General features: G+C 40.5%; 1 protein-coding gene across 2 annotated transcripts in view; it reads right to left on the bottom strand.

The window, feature by feature from the left end:
* Nucleotides 1-4304: 4304 nt before the first annotated feature.
* The window catches only part of FAM13A (family with sequence similarity 13 member A), a gene marked incomplete at its 5' end in the record, with an annotated part of 153741 nt that continues 134239 nt past the window's right edge, over nt 4305-23806 (bottom strand). For both annotated transcript variants that reach the window (XM_083367016.1, XM_083367015.1), the window contains 10 exons: nt 4305-6646; nt 8421-8522; nt 9488-9684; nt 11161-11244; nt 13996-14091; nt 15109-15192; nt 17625-17842; nt 17957-18038; nt 18652-18790; nt 20249-20462. In XM_083367016.1, the coding sequence (XP_083223142.1) occupies nt 6520-6646; nt 8421-8522; nt 9488-9684; nt 11161-11244; nt 13996-14091; nt 15109-15192; nt 17625-17842; nt 17957-18038; nt 18652-18790; nt 20249-20462 (1343 nt within the window). In that variant the 3' untranslated portion in view covers nt 4305-6519. The remainder of the gene's footprint in view (nt 6647-8420; nt 8523-9487; nt 9685-11160; nt 11245-13995; nt 14092-15108; nt 15193-17624; nt 17843-17956; nt 18039-18651; nt 18791-20248; nt 20463-23806) is intronic.

Genomic DNA, 23806 nt, shown 5'->3' with positions numbered 1-23806 from the left:
CCTTGGTGTCAAGCCATATGGGTCTTTGTAAGTTAAAATTGACAAATTGCATCCAAAAGCTACTAAAGATCCAATTTACTGCAAAAATGGCCTGGACCTATTCAAAGTGATGGGTGCTGACCAATAAGCGGAGTGCTACGGTTTGAACTAACTATAATTTTAAGGGTAGCTTTCAAAGGCACTTGCAGGAATCCAGTCAGGTGATGACAAATGATTCAACGCAGCTGAATGCTCCAGTTAAGACTATATCTGGCAGCATAGTCTTGTTGACCAGGGTCTCCCCTGCACATCCAATACAAGAGGAACCTGTTATGGACCTACTTTCTAAAGGCAGCACAGCTATCTTGGGAGACATCTCAAGAGATAATAAGAGTACCAAACAAAGCAAATTTGTTTTATTTGAGTTACTGTACAGAGAGTCTTTTGACTTATAACTGCCTGCTTAGCGGCCAAAATTGTGACTTAGAATGGGCCCCTGAAAAGCTACTTGGTTTCAAAGTTCTGATGTTGGCCTACCCCCCAGTCACATGATTACATTTTGGGAGCTTGACAGCTGGCCCACGTTTATGGCCATTTGTAGCCCCCGCTGTCATATGACTGTGACTTATGACGATTTTGCAGAAACCAGTGTTTATGTCCAGTTTATAGCAAAAAACAGCCTACAATGGTTTGGTTAATGGCTGCTGCAGTAGCAGCAGCAAAAAAAGCAGTAAAATCAGTTTGGTTATGTGATGATCTGCTTTATGACTGTCATGACTATCGGCTATAATTGTCAGGTTCATTACAGTTGTAAGTCAAGGACTACTTTTAGCCTGTTTTGTCCAACAGTCTCCCAAGTATCTGGCAAAGATTTCAACAGCATCTCCCACTGAGCTCAGAAAGGCAGTATTCAGCTAAGTATCATCAGCATATCAATGGACATAACACTCCTGACGGGTTCTCCCTGGAGCATAGTGTAAATGTTAAAAAGCAAATTGGAGAAGACCATGGACCGTTGCCTATAGCAACCCAAACTGGGCCAGCTTTCCAGGACAGCCTTTCCTCCAGATAATGTGCTTGCATTGCATATTTATCAAAGCAGCTTGAGCTCAAAGATCTAGAATTGGGACTGCTGGAGCCAGAACTGGATATTGGCAGCAGATTGTTGATTAACCTTCCTTTGTAATGGCAACCATGGTGTCTCCCCAACGGGGATTTGATGGAGAAGCGAAAGTTTTGTACTGACTCTAAACTATGAGCAGACAGATAAAGGAAGAGGATTATAAATTCCCTGAGAAGTACAGTACTGGCAGCACCGGTACATTGTTCGCAAGGATTTATAGAGACATGCAGTCAAAAATAGTTTATTTATTTCTTCCATACAAAATACCATCATGTACGAAAATGCACACATATAGTTTTGTCAATCAGTTTGCATTTTTAAAAACTTGCAGTGAATTAAATGCTTTTCCCCCCCTGTGATGTAAACATAGAACTGTGTCCATAAGTCTCATCGGGGCATAAAATGAATGATCATTCAGCAAAAAAAAAATTATTGTTACATCTAAAACCGGAGATGACTTTTGACAAAGGAATTTCCCATAACTGTTTATGATTAAGAATGATTGGCTTTAGCTTTTCTACGGTAATCAAGGCGGTTTGTATATCTAAAATAAAAAGGCACACACACTCTTTGGTACATGGTTCATCAAAAATTATTGGGAACTGCAGAATAATGCTGTTCTCCTCAGCAGCTTTAGGAGTCTGCTCAAAATACAATTAGATCTTTCAATATACATAGATGTAGACTAGTGATGAAGTATCAAAGCATGCATGCATACTTATAGATCTCTGAACAGACCAAAAAAAGAAGATAACTTTGAAAATGTTTTTCAGTCACTGTTGGAACACCTTAAGCAATACTACAGTTGTTCCAGAGATGGAAAAGAAGTCTAACTTCTTGGAAGGATAACATTGAATGAACTCCCCCTTTATACTGAAATTTTCAGGTTTATGAAACCTCTTCTGTATTAATTTCTTTGCCATAGCAAAATTTCTTACAATCTGTAGGGTAACTACTAATAAGAACATTTGCGAGGGATTTGCTCAGAGTACCTTCTATTGTCTTTCTTTTAAAAATGGTATGCTTTAAAAGCTATTTCGTGGCCCTTCAGAAGAGAAGCACGAACATAATTTGATCAGGGTACAGTGGCTTCCTTTAAAAAAAAAAGAAAGGCAGCATTATATTTACAGAATTAACACAAAAAGGGGCGATAAAGAGTTCAAAGAAAGCCCCAGGACCCCTTATTCTGGAGGAAAGTGCCAGGAAGGGAAAGTAGGAATGCAAAAAGGCAGTTTAGCTGCCAGGATACATTTTGGAAACGGTAATTTGGACAGGGTACGTCTACCTACATACATGCTTCTGTTCATTTGAAAGCTTAAAAATAAACAGGCGGTCTGATGATAACAATCTGTGCTTTCATAAAACACATTTTTTTTTAAAAAATATAGCTGGTCCTCGACTTACAACCACAACTGAACCCCAAATTTCTGTGACTGAGACACTTAAGGGAGTTTTGCCCCATTTTATGACCTTTCTTGCCACACTTGTTCAGTGAATCTGGCTTCCCCATTGACTTTGCTCGTCAGAAGGTCGCAAAAGGGAATCGCAGGACTCCGTGAGCCTGCAACCGTCATAAGTACGAGTCAATGGCCAAGCGGTTGAATTTTGATCACGTGACCGAGGGAATATTGGAAGGGTCGCAAGTGTGAAAAACGGTCACTTTTTTTTAAGTGCCGTTGTCACTTCGAATGGTCACTAAATGAACTGCTGTAAGTTAAGGACCACCTGTACAGTCATTTCTTAGCATCTGTTGCTTGGCTAAACGTGCAGTCACCAACACATTTCTTTAGCCGCACAAATGAATCAGAAATCTCAACACAGCAAGCCGCAAAGGAATTGGATAAAAAGTCAGCCTTGAGAGCTTTTTACATGTCTGCACTACAGATATAAACATGAAATTGCTGAGAAAGTACCCGTAGGCTTCTAAAGAATACTGTACACACCTTCCTACATAGGATAGGATCGGCTTATTCCAGGGGTCTCCAAACTTGGCGACTTTAAGACTTGTGGATTTCAACTCCCAGAATTCCTCAGCCAGCCCTGGCTGGCTGAGGAATTCTGGCAGTTGAAGTCCACAAGTCTTAAAATTGCCAAGTTTGAAGACCCCTGGCTTATTCATTCCTGTTGTCATACTGGTAATAGTTTTACTTGCTTTATAACGGGTGGAGAGAAATTGGGTTCAGATCCCAACGCCAGCCTTCATCACCAGAGAGTTAACTAATGGAATCATGAGGTCCTTTTCCCACCCAAAGGCTCTTTACAAGATCCCCATTCTCAGCTAAGTAGTCCTCGACTTACGGCAATTGAGCCCGACATTTCTATTGCGAAGGGAGACTGTTGTTTAGTGAATTTTGCCCCATTTTACGACCTTTCTTGCCACTCGTCAGTTGTAAAGTGAATCTGGCTTCCCCATTGACTTTTGCTTGTCAGAAGGTTGCAAAAGATGGTCACGCAACTCTGGGACGCTGCAACCGTCATGCATACGAGCCAGTTGCCAAACATCCAAATTTTGATCACGTGACCGTGGGGATGCTGCAAGGGTTGCAAGGGCGAAGAATGGTGGGTCTTAAGTGTGAAGAATGGTCATAAGTCACTTTTTTCAGCGATGTTGTAACTCTGAATGGCTGTAGGTCGAGAACTACTTGTAGAATGCCTGCATTTTGCCCACTCCTTTCACCCAGTGGCAAGGGGACTGAGGAAAGTAGTACGAGAAGCTCAAGACATGCCTGAAATTCTTGCTATGGATTTACTCATTGCATGCATATAAATGGCAAATGGATTTATAAGTCTGGTGGTAAAATGATAGATTGCCTCTTGCCAACTTATCAAAAAGTCCAGCGGCGACCTTATTCAGATAGACTTTGCCACGTGGGCTTTTAATTACAGGCCAATCAAATCTGGCTATGGACACAGGCACGTCATAAACAAATTAAACCTCAAAGCTTAACAATGATTAGAAGACATGCTGGTTGCTCCATGTTTATTTTTATGTGAAAAAAATGTGACTTAATTGTTCACTCAAGAGTAAGCACATCAGCAAAATTACAAGTTATTTCCTTTGAATTCTGGGAATAATTTCTATCTGCAAGAGTTTCATTCATTATTAATCTTTGTTTTAAAAAGGGAGAGTTGCATATCGCTTAGCATCTTGAGATGCGTAGTTATTCAAAAGAGAAGGAACAGACACCTCAACTCTGTTAAAAATAATGAAATATGAAAATAACTACTATTAATTTTCTAATAGCTGATAGCACATCTCAGTGAATTCATAAAATATTTGGGGTTAATATATAGTGTTATGCTTAGCAGTGAGGCGGGGGGGGGGCCCTCCCACTTGGAAAGTTGAGAGTTCAATCCCAGATAGTGGCAGATGTTTTTTCCCTAGGGCTCAAAGCAAAAATCTGCTGTGAACTCTGCATGGTGTCAGGAAGGGCATCCAGCTGGTAAATGCTCAGCTCCATCCAGTTGCCCTTCATCCAGTTACCCTCAATTAAGTGATTACAGGGTTATAAAAAGGGAGTTTTTTATATAGAGTTATGCTAAAGGACTTATTATTAGACTACAAAGAGTTTCCTTTTATTCTTCATTTGACAGTGTATTTGCTTTCACAAGTAGCTTATTATGTGCTACAACGGGCTAATTGTTGAGAAAAAAAAAGGCTAAAGCTACTTTAAGCCTACAGAATTAGATTTTTGAATCTTTAGGTGTACTGCATTCATTTGGGTCCAAACATTTCAATTGTTTTGGTTGAGCATTAAATTAATAGTTTTGGATTTGACAATTATATTTTTTAACTCAGTTGATTTTCAGGGTGGAAATCATTTATGCTAAATGCTGCTATTATTCATGGTATCAAACAGATATTAAAAATTTCCTAATGCTGGTGCTTCATAAAGTATGCATCTATTACAATAAATAGTTTCCAATTAGCTCCCTACTTGTCTAGGCAAATCTTAAGGTTTTTAAGACATATTTTTCCTTTAAAAATGGCGTAACAGAAAAGTCAGGTAGATGAAATGTTTTTTTTCCTTTATTTAGGTACATATTTGGTTATTTTTTAAAAATTCTGTTTTTTTCCATTTTCTAAAAAAATATATGTTTCTTTCTAAAGTGCATTGTTCTACTCCCTACCATTTTGCTCAAGGGATTTGAAAATATACAGCAACGTCAAAGCCATACAGAGCTTCAACTAAATATGAATAGAAATTCAGCTATCTGGGGTACAAAAATTATAAGGGTATGAGACAAAACTGTCACTGTCATTAATTTTAAAGTCCACAGTCCAGACATTTTGATGCTTTCTAATCATAGGGAAACCTTTTGCATTAAATTGATTTGCTGAAAAGTCTCAGCACATTTGCCACAGTAATATGAAGGAGAAAATTCTCAGAAATATTGCAGGGCACCAATAAATTGGATTCCGTTACAGTCTGACACAAGTCAAGAGCGGATCGTAGAAACACCATTACCGCAGAAGAAAACTCAAGTGATAATCTTCTGCCTTTCAAAGATGCTTGTCCAATTATTCCCGATCTTCACATCAAGGACAAGTATGATAAACCCTTTCCAGACATTGTCTGAAACCCACACTTATATCGGAATACCTTGGCTACCAAGATCATTGTACTCCTTATCTTCCTACTTTTGAGGACGGTCCCATTAACTAATCCCAATTTCTACAAGGTCCACTTCCACAATTTTTTTCTTTCTTCCAGCTCAAACAGATGTAGGAGTTGTGTAAATAGCATTTCAGAAAAGTTCATTAGTAAGAAAGTGTGTTTTCTTTTCTTTTCTTTTCTAAAAGGAGCCACGTTGAAAGCCAAGGCAGTCATCACACTTAACAGTTCTCCACCAATTGGCAATTCAACTTTCAGCTGGAGCATGTTAGAAGAAGTACGTACCGACAGTTAACAACGAAAAACCTGCACTCAAATATGAGATAACAAGAGGGACCTAGCTCCCCTCTCAGAATTGTCTCAGAACATAGATCCTATTAGAACAGACCGGATTGTTTTATTGGTCTGAAAATTACAGGCAATTATTTGGAGATCCGTGAGAACTCAAACTAGATCACCTTTTTTACACTGATGCTCCAAAGAAGGTAAAAATGGAGGTCTTTTTTTTTTTTAGTCCAAGCAAACGCAGGTCACCAGCTGATGGAAGCAAAAGGAACCATGTGGAGCAGAGTCTTTTTAGTCGGTCAACACCCTCCCGGTCTTGCCAGCCCAGATGGCAGGACAGGTCACAAGTCTGAAGAAAGATGCAGGATCCTCCCTCCTTCATACCCCATCATCTTCTGCCAGCCACAGTCAGGGAGAGCCACAAAAGCCCTTTGTGGTATGAGGCTGTTGCTGAGTTCTTTGTGTTTTTGGCTGCATCATCACCTTAACATTACTGGCAAATCCAGCGTAGCTTTATTACATGATCTTGGAGCTTAAATCTCTTTTGCTGATGAGGACCTCCAGCAGCCTCAGTTTGGCCTTAACCTGCTTGTATTCATTATATTCTTCAACCATGGGAACACGGTCTTCTTTCTGGACATTTCTAAAAAGCACAACCAGGTGAAATATATCAGCTTCCTGTATAGGATTATATTCTTGAAGGCATATTGTACAACTTTTGGAATGAGAGAAAAATTGAAGAGTAAACTTAGCATGTCCTGGTTGGGCAGGTGGGAAAATGCTTTAGGGAATTTTAAAAAAAGGAAAATTCAAGTATGGGTCCAGTCTTTTAGTGAAAGGAAGTACAGGTAGTCCTTGACTTACAACCATTCGTTTAGTGACCGTTCAAATTTGCAATGACACTGAAAACAGTGACAACCGTGTTTCACACTTATGACCACTGCAACTTCCCCGCGGTCACATGATCCAAGTGCGGATGCTTGGTGACTGGTTCAAATGTATGATGGTTGCAGTGTCACGGGGTCACATGATCATCTTTTGTGACCTTCTGACAAGCAAAATCAATGGAGAGGCCAGATTTGCTTAACAATCATGTTACTAATTTAACCTCTGCAGGGATTCATTTAACAAGTGTGGCAAGAAAGACTGTAAAATGGGGCAAAACTCATTTAATTAAATTGCTAAATGAGTAATAGAAATGGGCTCAAGTGTGGTCGTAGGCCAAGGACTATCTGTAGATCTTTTGGATATTAATATCCCCTATTGAATTCATAGAAAGACAGTTATGACAATCCCTATAAAAACTAGCAACAAGCAGAGCAGGAAAACAAGGTGGACAAGACACATTTTCTCCAAACATCTGTTGGTTTGCCAGCTAGTGCAAAGAGCATTGCTGGCTCTTTAACAAACAAAATCTCTACTTCCCCATATTGCAAATTTTGAGATGCACATATTCTAAGTGAAGTGCTTTATATTTTAAGCCTGTTCCATACATTATTATAATCTTCTGATATTAAGACCGGTGGAATTCATAGTTGTCTTCCGGGTGAGATTCAAGGTGTTGGTAATGACCTACAAAGCCCTACATGGCAAGGGTCCGGAATACCTTGGGGAGCACCTGCGGCCGGCGTCAACTTCCCTCCGCCCTGTACGCTCCCACAGAGAGGGCCTGGGCCTCCTCAGGATGCCACCGGTCAAAGAATGTCGACTGGTGGCGCCCAGGGGGAGGGCGTTCTCTGTGGGCGCGCCGGATTTATGGAACCATCTTCCGGTCGAGCTCCGGATGGCGCCTGACATCCGCTCCTTCCGGCGCGATCTCAAAACTTACCTTTTCGAACAAGCTGGCCTGGCCTGATGGGATGGGGTTGGGTTTTATTAATGTGTTTTAACCTACTTTTTAATGTGTTTTAACTTATTCGTGGGCATTTTGTTTAATCTTTTTTAATTTTTGTATCTTGTTTTTTAATATGTATTGCCCTGTTCACCGCCCTGAGTCTTTCGGGAGAAGGGCGGTATACAAATAAAATTAATAAATAAATAATAATTAGCCCAAGATAGAGCTTGGTTGGATAGCTTTAAAAAGGGATTGAACAATTTATGGAGGACAGCTCTACCAAAGGCAATTAATACTCAATGCCATCTCTTGTTTGGGGGCAGTACAGCTTTAAGTGCCTCCTTCAGGGTAAAACGTGGCAAGGGAATAATGTCCTTTTCTCTCTCTTGTTTTTGACCATTCCAGAGGCCTTTGGTTAGCCAACGAGAATCCAAAGGTTCTTTACTTTAGAAGTTTAGAAATATGGCAGAGAGGAAAAACCAAAGATTAGTAAGCAGAGCCTTTGCAAGAAGTTAAAAAATAACATAACGTGCAACATGAATTAGTCCAGGGTTGGGGTAAAAAAAAGAGGGTGGCAAGTTACCTTCCATTTTGTCGGAAAAAATTGTCTTCAAAATCTCTCAGTTTTTTCCTGATCCTCTTTTTATCTTCCCTGACTTCTTGAAGCTGCTCCACAAGTTCACGCCTACAAAATGAAAAGAGAAACAGGCAGCCCGAAATTAAAAAGAGACAAAAGCCCAACCAGTATGAAAACAAGGTGGAACATTTCTCCCAAGTATTGTATTCGTCAGAAAAAAGGAAAAATGTGTGGCTTACTCTTTAAGAAATAAAATTTCTAATCCTCCAGGGCAGGAGTCGGCAACCTCGGCTCTTTTATGACTCGTGGACTTCAACTCCCAGAATTCCTGAGCCAGCTATGCTGGCTCAGGAATTCTGGGAGTTGAAGTCCACGAGTCATAAAAGAGCCGAGGTTGCCGACCCCTGCTCCAGGGTGAGAATGTAGCAAAGTGCTTTATACTTTAAGTCTGTTAAATTGTATCATATTATTAAACTGTCATATTGAAGCCTATGAAATTTGAGACTTCATCAGCACAAATCTCAACGTCATAATTCAGTTAACTCCACAATTCCATTCATAATTAGCCAACTTAACAAGTGCCTGTTGAGTTACACACAGTTAATCATAGTTGACTAAAAGCAAAAAAATTAAGACTAAAATTCAGCTGATTTGCAATTCCATTCCATTCCATTGTTGCAACTTTTCCTCTGTTTTGCTAAGTTTTCAGGGAAAAATGTCAGGCATTCCATTTTTTTTTTTGCTGCGACACACTAATAAAGAGTCAACTTTGAACAGAAACAGGCTGACTAGTGCAGTTATAAAGCCATGGCCACTTGTCCAATGCATGCAAATTGTATTTCAGAGCTTGTATTTCTGGCCCCTGCATGAGATGTGAGAGTGGGGACTTCCACAAGGCCATTGTCTACTCCCTCTCAAGGTAAAACTGAAATGGAAGATTTGGCTGAGTGATCCATAAATGGCAAGAATTTCACCGCATGTCACTGTGAAAGTTTACTAACATCTTAGCCAAACTAAAAAAATAAAATCTATACCCAGAACATGAAGTCGATTAGTAAAAAAAACTGACATACGTAGAAGCAGCATGAAGATTTGACAATCTCATGTCCTGACTGCTTCTTGAAGGGATCCTATCATCCACTGGAGAAATGAAGCCGTCAGCATCATCATCTAGTTGCTCCAAAAAACTTCGTATGCCAAAGTCAGATTTTATCGTGACTGTGACATCTGGTTTCACACCGCTGTCATCCTCACAGCCATCCTCTTCCTCCTGTGGAGAGATTTTGATTTCAATGGTTATTATTCTGATAGGCGTACATTATCAAAATTGAAAATATTTTTAAAAACGGAGAGACCAAATACTTTCAAACACAGCACGGGAAAGGACAATCTCTGGGTTGCTACCTTGGGAATGCTTCCTTAGCATGCTTTCTAAATAGCTGGGATTGTCTGAAGCAAGAAGAAAACTGTCATATGTAAATATACAACTAACATTGCTAAGATCTGCAAAAAAAACCTTGTAGGCCAAAACAGAGGGCAGTGGGCTTGGGTGAACTCCAGGAGATAGTGGAGGACAGGGGGGCCTGGTGTGCTGTGGGGGATAGGGTCACGGAGAGTCGGGCACGACTTTGTGACAACAACAATAACAACGCACTAACATTGCCCAGGCTTTTTTCCAATTCTAAAAGGATGTAGAAATGTTTTATTTTCTTTTGCCAGCTGGAATCCAGCAAGTGAAAAGGCCACAGTACTTAGGACAGCACCAAGAATATACCTTCAGTTTGGGTTATCTGAACCTAGTATTTATATTGTGGCCACATTTAATTGTCAAATAATCCATTTCCAGGAACTGAACAATGCTTAAAAGAAGGCAGATGTTTCCATCCCTAAACAGAGACCTGGAACACAGGAAGTGTTTTAGTGAACTGGGATTTATTCATCTAGACTGGCATTGCCTATTCCAGTCTTCCCAATTTAGACAATGTTGGATAGATTTTAATTCTTCTACACCCAGCATGTCCACTGTGGAAAATTCTGAAGGATCCAGATTTGGAGGACATCTGTGTTGGGCAAGGGAGAGGACAACACAACCATTTATGCCATCTTATTGCCAGATATGTCCTTTTGTGGTGGGCAAATGTGGTTAGACAGAACTGAAAAGAGGTTATTTCTTACACTGGTAGTGAATCAACAAACAAAAAGCATGAAGATTTTTTTTTAAAAAAAAAAGATTCCCAGAATACTCTTTTAGACAAACTTGGGTCTTGCACTAATTACACAGCTTAAAAGTCTAGACTCTAGGGCAACTGTGAAATTGCAGTATATCACTAAATTAAACAATTTTCTAAAGCAGACTGTATTAATTGATCTCTAGCTTCCACGGGTGGGATGATTTTAGAAATCCAGGAATTAAGATAGAAAACTGTTACAACTGAAGTACACTGTAAAAGCAGTCAGTAGAAGGCGGGCAAACTGTGAAAAACAGCTATAGATTTTGTTACGATGTCCTTGGTTACCTAGTCTGGTAATGATATGTCTACATGAAAACAACCAAGCTCAGAGAGCACCAAGGACCCCACAGTTCAACCGTGAGTTGCAAATATTCTCTTCTACTGATTTTGCTTCCTGGAAACATGGAGATGAAGGAACAGCATCAACATCACCCACAGTAGAGTAGGAGAATTGATGTAAGTTGAGCAAATGAATTAATGTGGGAGGGGAGCAAGAAATCCCACTTTTGACTCACCTTTATCTCTTTGAAGAAGGAAGCAGTTTCTCCTTCAATTATTGGCTGTAGCAAAGGACTTCTCCGCTTGCTAGAAGGAGAACCCTGCAAATAGATATTCAAACAGATTTTGTTACAACCCCTTTCTTGTCCACCTTATTTTCTCCCCACAACCTACAGCACATTCATTCCCACATCAACATGGTAGTTACGGTATTGCTATTCCAATCTAAGCCAATAAGGGAGAATATTTATATTCTAGGCCATTCAATGCAGAACAGAAAATGTTTCTCCATCATGCTTTTCAGATATTATACTATAGAAAGCAGTATACAACAGGGGTCCCCAACATCCCTGGTCTGTGGCCCGATGGAGGGCCACAGTTTGCTTAGAACCAGGCTGTGGAAGTGGTGGGCAAGTGTGCGTGCATGTGAAGCTGCACTTGTGAAAGAGATATGTGTGCACAAACCCATCCCCTTTCCCTCCCTTGCCGCCTCTGCCAGTCTGCCAAGCCAGAAATTTTGGAGACCATTAATATACAACAACCTCATGGCAAAAATGACATAGAGAAGTAAACAAGCTTAGGTTTGGAGATTTGGATGGTGGTAGGCCTTTGAACTATGGTGCTGGAGAAGATTCCTGCGAGTCCCTTGGACTGCAAGGTGATCAAACCGGTCAGTCCTAGAGGAGACCAACCCTGACTGCTCTTTAGAAGGCCAGATCCTGAAATTGAAACTCAAATACTTTGGCCACCTAATGAGAAGGAAGGACTCACTGGAGAAGAGCCTAATGCTGGGAAAGATAGAGGGCAATAGAAGAAGGGGACGACGGAGAATGAGGTGGCTGGATGGAGTCACTGAAGCAGTAGGCGTGAGCTTAAATGGACTCCAGAAGATGGTAGAGGACAGGAAGGCCTGGAGGAACGTTGTCCATGGGGTTGCGATGGGTTGGACTTTGCAGCTAACAACAACAAATAAGGAGTTTCAAAGATTCTCAGGGACCTCTTTGATAAGATAGGACTTCTTTCCAATGGACCAAGGTGGGGATTTTAAGCAAAAGGAAAGTCCAAATGGTTAAAGTGGGATTGTAAACTGCATAGGAGTTAGTTGGGTGATGTGGCAGCAAAAAAAAAAAAAAGGAAAAATGCAATTCTGAGGTACATCCAAAGATATATAATTTCTGAACGACTGGAAGCAATCGTTCTTTTCTATTTTGCTTTGCTAAAACCCGAGTTCTGCTACTAATTCTGAGAAGCTGACTTTCAAGGCTCCAAGAAATTGAAACTGGTTCAGAGAAAGTTTACAGAAATGTTAGGAATACTACAAACAAAGACATATGAAAAGAAATTGAAGCAGCTGCCTTCTTTAGCCTTGAGAACAGGACTGAAGGAGGATATCACGTCTTCCGATACCTGAAAGGATATCATACAGGCAGGTGTTCTCATTCCAGAGGGAAGGATCCCAAACAATGGGATTTTAATGACAGGAAAGGAGATTCTGGTTGAAGGTTTAAAAAGACTTCTGAAGTACAAGTAGTCTGACAGTAGAACTGATTACCCAGATAAATAGTGAGCTCCATTTTATTGTGGAAGCGCAACAGTCAATTCTCTGGAATCCTTCCGTTTGGCTCCTTGCACTGGACAGAGCCTGTACTTAGGGGACCTTAATGTCTAATTCTAATTCTATGATTCTGTTCCGAGAAATTCATCCTAGATTTGATTGGTGCTTATCAGACTTCCTGGCTCTAATGAAAACAAAAATAAATTGAAAGCGATTGTGTGGCAAAACCAAGGCCCTTCTTTCAGCATATGCTGTAGTTCTTGGAGATATTCTAAGGCAGGGGTGTCAAACTCAATTTCATTGAGGGCCGCATCAGCATTGCGGTTGCCCTCAGGGGGCCGGGTGGGTATGGCGAGGGTGGGCGTGGCCTACTGGGTAGGTGTGGCTAGAGTGCGTATGGCCTACTGGGTGGGCGTGGCCAGCTCTACATCGTTCGCATCAAGGGTGCCTATGGGGGCCTGGGCAGGAGTGGGACAGATCTGAGGGTCTCTGGCGGAAGGAGGGTCTCTGGGCCAGGGCCAAGGCAGTGGGGGCCGTTCCCTCACTGTTTCCAGGATGGCTTCATGGGCCGCATGAAACCACTTCGCAGGCCGGATCCGGCCCCCGGGCCTTGTGTTTGACATGTCTGTTCTAAGGAAAAACAGATTGATTTGGAAGTATATCCTCCTGCCCAGGTGAAAAAAAACAAAACCAAAAAAAACAACAACAACAAACAAAACAGACAAGTATTAATGGTGCGGAAAAAAAACCTTACTAGTTTGCTCTACGTCTAATGGCTTATTGATATCCTTCCTTGTCAATATTTTATGTTCTTACAATTCCAAACACGTCCCCAGCTCGAAGTGCTGTGGATTTCTGTCCTAGATCATGCAACATAGTGAAACAGAGCTTTAAATTTTTCCCCAATTAGGAGCTTTTGTTCCTTAAGACCTTGGAAAAATGAAGGGCTCTGCCAGAATGCATGGCCAATGCAGAACAGACGTCTTGTTGACGGTTCATGGTTCACACGTAGAAGAAACCTGGTTTGCCACGGTACAAAAGTGACAACCCAGAAGAAACCACATCTTGTCCAATCAGTTCATTAGAACAGACTCCTTACTGGGAAATGCTGCCGACAGCGCTGACCTAAGTAGCTGCTAGGGCACCTGTTACTTCTTTCAATATTGTGCAAGTATACATGTAATTATCTGGATGTGACTACAGAGGAGATGTGGACTGTGAGCAACAAGGTGGTCTCTTTTCCTTGCTTGCTAAGAACATTCAAGTGCAATAATCAAAACGTTTGCTTTACACTCACGATAATGGGAATACAGTTTGCCCTGGAGAGGATCTGCTTGATCAAGCGGTATCTGTCATAGAGGGGCTTCATAGTTTGCCGTTCATGTTTTGTTACCTGAAAAGGAAGAAAATTGCCTGGATGTTGGCGCTGGTGGTAGGTAGGTTTGGCTAAAGCAATAGCAATAGCACTTGTATGCCACTTCACAGTGCTTCACAGCCCTCTCTAAGTGGTTTACAGAGTCAGCATCTTGCCCCCAACAATCTGGCTCCTCATTTTACTGACCTCGGAAGGATGAAAGGCCGAACTGCAAGCAGTCGGCAGTCAGCAGAATTAGCCTGCAGTACTGCATTCTAAACACTGTGCCACCACGGCTCATACCCATATGTGGGTTGCAAAAGTCTTGGAAGTTGCCCTATTTCAGCAAAGAGAACTATTTACCGCTAGTAATCATTCACATTTTTACAGCACAGACTCTGTTTTCTATGGAATCTCTTGTGAAAAAAAAGGGATAATCTACTTTCTATTATTTCCTTATGAAGGGTAGGCCTGGGCACAAGAGCTACTGATAAGGAATGAAATGGTTATAACACAAACTTAATGGCATTATATTAGCTCTTAGCACCCTTTCTTTCCCATTATCTCACCAGACTCAATTTCTACTCTTTGGGTATGTAACTGTTTGCCCCTATTATAATTTGCTAAGTAAGATGTATATATGCATGGTACCGGATGTGGAATTTAAGTAACACAACTGCAACAATACATAATCGTACTTTAAATTCTTGCATTTATCATCATCATAGTTATCAGTTTAAATGGGAATTTTTATCATTCAGGTCTGCAGTTCTAAACCGTTTCATTTGTGTTAATTCCTTGAAAAAGGAAAATAACCTTGTTATCTTTCACATCCAAGCTCAAGGTCCGGTCCTGAATCTCTTTTTTATGTAAACAATTTGCACTGATTATATTTACTGGACAGATTCATACCTAGCCAGTCATCATCATTTCTGTCTCGCTACTTTCCTGTGGATAGTTCAAAGACCAGGGGACACATTCTCACATTTAACAACTGGACATTTGCATTTACCCAAATGCTGAGCCCATTTGATATACAAAAATTACTATACTTACCGGTCTTCCATGGATGCTTTCATAATAGAGGAGGGATTTCTGAAGGGCCACTTTCTCTGATGCTATCTCATCCCGGGTCATATCCTGGGTACAGGAAGGACAGACAAAAAAGTAGAGGAACAGCGTTATACAGTATGTTGCTTGTACTGCTGTTTCCCATCCCCGAGTTTTTTATTTGCTAATCAAGCGACTACGCGGTGGCTCAGTGGGTTAGGACGCTGAGCTTGTCGATCAGAAGGTCGGCAGTTTGGCGGGTCGAATCCCGAGTGCCGCGTGAGCGCCTGTTACTTGTCCCAGCTTCTGCCAACCTAGCAGTTTGAAAGCACGTAAAAATGCAAGTAGAAAAATAGGGACCACTGCAGTGGGAAGGTAACAGCGTTCCGTGCGCCTTTGGCGTCTAGTCATGCTGGCCACATGACCACGGAGACATCCTTGGACAAGCGCTGGCTCTTCAGCTTTGAAACGGAGATGAGCACCAGCCCCTAGAGTCGGAAACGACTAGCATGCATGTGCGGGGGAACCTTTACCTTATCTCTGTACATCACCTAGAATTGCTCCTCCACTGAGGCAGCTAATAATAAATTAAATGCAGTTAATTAATCAATATGCACAGAATTCTGCATGGACTGGTGTTATTGGTAGCTTTTCTTTTCTTTTCTTTTTGGTTAGGTCTAAGGATGTGAACAAAACTCTTCGAAAAATGTGGCTTCCTGACCAGGACTTTCAAAAAGAAGGTCAAGAAAAGGGTTCATTGGGTGGGTCAGTGAAAATAAGTGATAAATCTCTTGCAAGAATATTTTAGCTCTTCTGAAAGAAACAATGTACGAGGAAGGTCTTGAGACCTGGGCCTACAGGATGCTGCCTTATTGATTCTCCTTGATATATTGACAATTTCCTATCCCATTATATTTCGACTGCTTTCTTGAAAGATGGGTTAGAGCAGGAGAGACTTAATATTAATGTTGGGTGGCTGATTCTAGAAGGTGAGGTTGAGTAACTACAGTACTTGTCAAACTGAAAGGCAAACATCAGAACATTGCAATGTCAGGTACTGAATTTGGCAAGCAACGTGGTTCAAAGTCAATAAAAAAGGCTTAATAGATGAAAAGTTGATGATGTTACTTGGCTGTTCTTTTGCCTAGAGACTGCAATGTTCACATTGTCCAGAAGGACAGCACTCCCTTGGAAAGACTAATCCTGCATCTTCAGTTATTTAGCACAGTGGTCTCTGTGGCATGAAACATCTTCCATTAGCTTAGACTGGTGGGCATCTCCTGAGCCGAAAAATCAGTCATAGATTTATTTACTGGATTTATATAACTGTCCATCTCACATATGTGACTCGGGATAGCTTACGATAAAAATGGATAAAAGACATACACCACAAAAAAATAAAAAATAAAAACGGGCAGTAGTCTGGAACTGTAAACAATCAAACTTCCACTTAAAATTACTACATGTCAAGCTACTTTAGAAGACCGCTGGAAAACTAAGCTAGTGATTTAATAGTTCTGTTTTGAAGTAATCAGGCATATGTGACAGTCCTTCACAAGACTGAGACACATTTCTGGGAACAACTGAGAATGCTGATGCTGTTTTTAATTCCCTTTCATCGAGAATGGTAAGAATAGCTGATGGTAGCCTTGAGGACATAGAGTGGTGACAGGACCTTATATACCAGCCCTATTCTTTCCTTCCTGTGGGGTCTGCAAAAGGTAAGAGATTGTATTAAAGTTTGGAAAGAAATTTGTAACTGCAGCAGTGACGCTGCTTTCAACCCATCAGTATCTGCAGCACAGCCAAGGTCGTTTTCATTGTCTGGAAACAAAACCCTAGGAGACCTGGCAAAGGTCATCTTCCTACCCTTAACAAAATAATTGAGAGCAGTGCAATCATGGACACCGTAGTTCTCAAGTATGTATTGTAGACCTTCCAAATAACCATTTACTCCACAACGCCTGCAGAAATCTATTTAGGTTACATCCAGCATTTCTATGAAACCTTTTAAAGATGACAGTGTTTAGGCTGAAAGGCTGAATCACAAATTAAGTGCAGAACAGCGTAGTCCATTCCTGAAAGGGAATCTGAATGTTCTCCAATGAATCTTCTGGGACAGAAAGAGGTTCACAGGGTTCCAAATCAATGGGTTTCAAGAACAGATATTGTCTAAAACTCTACAGGAACTTTCCGTTTTGGGCACACTTCTGCTACTTTGGGATACTTTGGGATTAAAAAAATGGAACACACCATTGCATCATTTAGCTGGGACCTTTTGCAAACAATTGTACGATTTAGAAGAAATATCCTTTGATATCCTTTATTCGCCCTCTCCCACTAGAACTTTATGCTATTCCATACGGATACCGCAAACAACCTTAATAAAATTTTAAATTGGCATTTTTTAAATCAGCACCTCAATCATTTCTGTATACACACCACTTCAGGATCTCGATAATTGTGCGGGATTTTTTTTAAAAAAATTATTATTATTTTCTTTCTATTTTTCTTAAGTGTACCTTAATGTCCTCAGGTCGATTTGCTTCTGCCCTTTTCTCTTGGAGCTTCTTCTGCATGGATTCCAAAGTTGCCTCCACTGAAGGCTTAGACGATTTATCAGAAACCTCTTGCTTCTCTTCCTCCTTCTCCAGCTGAGAGCCAAAACTTTTGGAGAGTGTATTGCTACGTTGGCGAGTCCTAGGAGCCAAATCTTCTTCTGACATTTTCAGTTTTGATTCTAGTTTTGTTGGGCAAGGAAGGGAAAAAAAGTATTTTTTAATGACAGGCAACAGAAAGAAAATGCAGGCAAGTCCAACTCTAAACAAGGAAGTGTTGCCAGATTAATTCTCACCTTTTAGTTGCTTTCTAAACTTTGCAAGGTCATTTGTCCATTTCAGCACCTCGAGATTGGCTGCTTTGTCACTGTGAGAGGGCTGTCCCAGAAGGGGAAGCAAATAGGAACAAAGGATTTTTGTCAATGAAGGAACTGAAATCAAGGCTTGTAAATAAGCACATTTATTCCAGCACTTTCCAAAATTTCCCCAAAGATGGGCAGATTTCCCAAAAGATGGCCATCCAGAGGGTTTCTTTAATACAACTAAATTTATAATAATTAATATAAAGACGTTCTTGAGTTCTCTGAGTGAGGTATATATTAAAGGTATATATTACTTTTTTTAAAAAAACAACAAAGTACATTGCTTTATGCACTGTCTAAAACATACTGTAAATAAAATGAACAGGTGTCTATTGCACATACACTTTCTAAGTCATCTGAAGAGATGAACAGCTTGATCAAATACATCTTTTACTTAGATATGAATTATTTATTGAGCTTAGTGGGCTTTCCCCCAATGGGTTAAAAGAGGATGGCTACTTAATAATAAGTCAGTTTGTTTCCTCTGCTAGATAATCAGCTTAATGATTATGCTGTTTAGCAATCCAAACTGCTAGTGATGTTCAGATAAATCGCCTATGGGGAACTGGGAAAGAAATTAAAATCTGAAAAGTGCTGTTTGATCGAAGGAAAAGTTTTCGTCAGCTTACTCTATACTTTCTCTCTTCCTCAAATTTGTCTTCATACCGCCTGATCTTTTTCTTCAGTCCTTGAATCCTGCGAGTCAACTGTGCCGGTGTCAAATCTTCACTGTCATCTTCATAAGATCCCAAAGAAGAACTTCTTCGCCTAGAACAGGGGTGTCAAACTCAATTTCATTGAGGACCGCATCAGCATTGCGGTTGCCCTCAGGGGGCCAGGTGGGTATGTCCAGGGTGGGCGTGGCCTACTGGGTGGGCATGGCCAGCTCTACATTGTTCTCATCAAGGGTGCCTATGGGGGCCTGAGCAGGAGTGGGACAGATCTGAGGGTCTCTGGCAGAAGGAGGGTCTCTGGGCCAGGGCCAAGGCAGTGGGGGCCGTTCCCTCACTGTTTCCAGGATGGCTTCGCGGGCCACATGAAACCACTTCGCGGGCCGGATGTGGCCCCCGGGCCTTGTGTTTGACATGTCTGGCCTAGAATGAAAGTCATGCCATTATGTTCAATTAATTTGTATACATCCAATGACATGAAAAGGGGATCCTGTAAAAAAAAAGAAATCCCAGAAAATGTTAACTGCTGCGTAGAAGTAGGATGTTTGATTCCAGATGTTTGCCCCCTTTGGTATCACTATATTATTACATTTTGTTCCATGACTTAAAACTGAGATGGCAGTTGAGATCATAGATTTAATGTATTTTTTTAAAGATTATCAATGATATTCTTTGCTTTTAAAACCTAGTTTATATGGCTAGCAAAATAAAATGGTACAATCATGAAATGGGATACAATATTCCATCTTGGTGGAGAAATAGTTTCAACCCATCACCTGCAAAACATTTTCTTAACAAAATCCCAGCTTTGAATTTTTGTAGTTCCTCTTTTCTCCCCTGCAGGATGTTAGGTAAAGGTAAAGGTTCCCCCGCACATGTGTGCTAGTCGTTTCCGACTCTAGGGGCCGGTGCTCATCTCCGTTTCAAAGCCGAAGAGCCAGCGCTTGTCCGAGGACGTCTCCGTGGTCATGTGGCAGGCATGACTAGACGCCAAAGGCGCACGGAATGCTGTTACCTTCCCACCGCAGCGGTCCCTATTTTTCTACTTGCATTTTTACGTGCTTTCGAACTGCTAGGTTGGCAGAAGCTGGGACGAGTAACAGGCACTCACTCTGCTACGCGGCACTCAGGATTCGACCCACCAAACTGCCGACCTTCTGATCGACAAGCTCAGTGTCCTAACCCAATGAGCCACCGTGTCCCTGCAGGATGTTATATTTACATAATTAAACATTCCCAAATGTGGACCCACCCTTCTTTTTTCCTTCCACAATCTGAGCTAGAGCAAAATATGAAGGGATACGGGAAACCTTTAAAAATAAAACCGAAAAGAACAGACTCTCTTCTAAATCACAGAGAATTCTGAATTGCAGACTGAGTACGTTCAAAAACCCATCATACTGAGTATCTGCTAAAAATGGAAAGCAGCATGAAGGGAAGGAGTTTGGGCTCATCTGGAAGAAATGGGATGACTGGAATTCTGGAGCAGTTCGGTAAGGAAGGCAAAGAAGTCCTACCCGAGTAATGACTGTGCTGAATGCTGCAGCCAACCTACCTCATGAATGAATGAGAATTGGGTGGGGAAGGAGGCACTTCGGTGTCATTCAAGTACTGCTGACTTTGCCCATAGTTATAAAAGCGAGGGGACAGCATTGGGTCACTGTCTTCATCCAGAAGCTGCTGAATGAGGCGTCCAGCCTGAGGGGAAAGGTGAGCTTCATCAGAATCTACGTCATTACGTTGCCAGGAGGAAAAGGCAGGGACAGGTTCTGGAAAATAGCGGAAAGGAACAACAATTGGGAGCTTAGTCTGCAATTGTTTTTCATTTGATTATAAATACTCAGTGACTCTCAGTCTTTAGCTCAGGGGCCTCCAAATTTGGCAACTTGTGGACTTCAACTCCTGGAATTCCTCAGCCATAGCTGGCTGAGGAATTCTGGGAATTGGAAATCCACAATTACCAAGTGTGAAGACCCCTGCTCTAGCTACTGCACATAATTAAACTTTTAATACTGTAGAAATCATAATCATTAAAGTCCAGCAAACAAACTAAGGTACCAATTAAAAAATAAAACAAAAACAGCACAACAAACAAGTCATTAAGAATTCAAACTATCTTGCAGGTTATGCCCCAGTGACCCCACCCAAGGAAAGCCCACTTACCATCCAATGATAGATGGAAAAATATCCATTGACTTCTTTGATACTAGCAAGGCTTAGATAACTTTTCTATTTGAGCCATAGATTACTTGGAGAAAAGTTAAAAGTCTTTTTTCCAGAGAAATAAAGTCATACTTCTAAAATGCTTGAGAGAACAATTGTTCTCACAAAAAAAGATGTGATGATTACTTTTCTAAATGAGTATTTCAACGCTGGAGGACAGCTGTTTCAGGGCAAATCTCTGGATTTAGATTGAAGAAAGAGATTCTGCTGATGAGCTTAAGGTAAGCACATGGCAGGTGTTGAATTAGTTATGAAGGTCGCACTCTGCAGAGGTTAACTAATACAGTAATTTGAATTGGCCCACAAACGCACTGGAAGAAAATAAATGCAAGAAAGCTATCATAAGAGTCTATTAAGCTCTTAATTTTGCATTTGTTGAAAGTTTCCAAGTCAAAAATATTGTATAACTCCAACAGTCTTCTTAAATACTATCTATTAATGTAAATTGGGTGCCAGTTGTTAGTTCTGGCTCCTTGGTAGAATTAGAAATCAAGGAACAGCTTAAGTCAAAGAAGTCGGTTATTTTCAAGGGCAGCAAACAGACTGCAGATAGTTCGGTGGTTATGATATTTATGTTCACTTTGCAACCTATGTGCCCTTTCGCTACTTTTCCAAAATTCTAGAATATATCCACTTCTAAACAGCAAAGACTTGCGAGAACTATATTTGGCCAAAGGGAAGGCATTTTACATGAGCCATTTTTGTAACTGCTGAAATTTCTGCACTTCAGAAGTCAAAAGAATGTTTATGAACTTGCAGAGCGTTCCCGTGGGATATACTAGGACTTAAGAGGGTCTGGAAGGAAATACTATTTTGGATTCTCCCACAGCATGTTCTCACCACTTTGCAATATAGCACTGCCAAATCTACTCCTTCATAAAGCAACTTCCAAAAACAGAAACCACTTCCAAAAGCTCCAGGACTTGGACTTTCTTTGCTTTGGCTTCCTTGCTCAACACTTTTTAGATTTTAGATATTAACATCAACATGCCACGAGGCTTGATAATCTAGTGGAATGTTGGTTATTTTTTTAAAAAAACTAAAATTATTATATTTGGGGATTTTGCAGATGCCATCAGGGGACTTGTGTGTCATAGTGCCTGCAGATGTTGCAATGTGGACTCTTGGCTTATAGGTGCTCCTCAAAAAATCCTCTGTGATGATGTAATGAGCCATATAAATGAAAGGGCAGGGAACTTCTTTTTAAAAGAAGATCAGAAACGATCACGCTATAGTTTCTGAATGGACACAAGTGCAAAATTTGTAATTATAATTATAAGCATGATTTGTGGCAGCAAAAGACCTCTGTATGAATTAAGTCCTTCGTTTAGTCTGCAGAAATGCTAGATAAATGCAATATATCATGGTTTAGAAAAAGGCAGACAAAAAATCCAGAAAGACCAGTAGCTTGCATTTGTCAATATGCAGCATTAAGTGTTTTTATATTATAACTTTTAAGAATCTATAAGAATACTAAGACTCCTCAAATTGTTGGGACCACTAAAAGTTTGGCCTTGTATTAGTCTTTCTACACCCTCAGAGATGGCTTCCTTTTGGAGAGGCCAGTCATACCTTCTCTGTGTGATCTAACTCTTCTGCTTTCTATTGTGACATCATCAAATCTTATTCTACCAATGCATCTGTAACCAAGCTCTGGTTATTTTCAAATGAACAGGTAAGAGAATATATCCAACATCAATTTATCCAATATGTTTCCCTTTTCAATTGCTCATTTGCTTTTGTAAATTACAAGCTATGACTATTCAGATTCAACTCGTCCCATTTTTACTTAACAGAACTTAATTTCAAAGTACTATCAGAAAGTAATTATTTCAATTCTGCCCTTTTGCTTAATTGACCAAATGTAAAGTACAGGCTACAGGGGAGATGAAAGAGTAGGAAAACTAGAATGGAAAGTTAGGGAGAACAGTGTTTTGGAAGAAACTGACAGAAATGGTCATACCTTGTGATAATTCCCACTGTATCCTACAATAACTCTTATCTACAAGTTGACAGTTTACTAAGCTGGTTTGCATGCTCCTACTTAGGATTAATTGGTTTACAATTTGTGGCTCTCTGATTCCAAATAAGAATTATGGAGGCAATGATGAAAAATTCCCAATAAATAGGTTAGAAATAAAGAACTGCTGTAAAAGCTCTTTCTAGAGCTTTAGAAGCAGGAAAAGCATATAGAAGGTTCTTAGTTTTGATCATGCACAAGCCAGCAACCAATCCTTACATACCTAAAACTCACTCCAAAATCACTGTCTGCCAATTTTTTCTTGTAAAGATTACTGAGGTTTTGGCCGACATATTCAGAAAAATATAGGAATAAGTAGAAATTTTCCAGATCCGTACCAATATAAACACGATAATATTACCCCACGAATAAAACTTCCTGAACGAAAAAAAATCAGCATGTCAAGAATGATCGGCCAGGTCTGCTTTAACGCAGGGAGTTATGCTGTCGATGTCAAGACCAAAAAATACCCAAGTGTCCAAATCTCTTCTTACAACCTCAGGTTGCCTGGTTTGAAGAATAGAATAGAATATCAGAGTTGGAAGTGACCTGGGAAGTCTTCTAGTCCAACCGCCTGCTCAAGCAGGAGAACCTATACCATTTCGTTAAAAAATATAATTGTTCAATTTTTATGGATGGGTTAAGCCACCCTAAATCACTTACTGCCAATAACCTTGTGTAGCATTTTATTACCCCATCAGGAAGAGAACTGAATCAGATGGCTATCAATATTAAGATATTAGTTAAAATTTGGGAGGAGCTCAATAGTTTGCCATAATAGTTATCATCTGCTCTTCACTCTATGCTCAACTGCAAGCTCTTTTTCCCCTAGATTTTGAAGTTGGCATTCCGCAAACAAAGAACCATTAT

This window comes from Vipera ursinii, assembly GCF_947247035.1.
Source record: "Vipera ursinii genome assembly, chromosome: 7".
NCBI classification, from domain to species: Eukaryota; Metazoa; Chordata; class Lepidosauria; order Squamata; family Viperidae; genus Vipera; species Vipera ursinii.
Note: the sequence above shows the minus strand (reverse complement) of the source record. Positions and strands in the feature narration are given on the sequence as shown.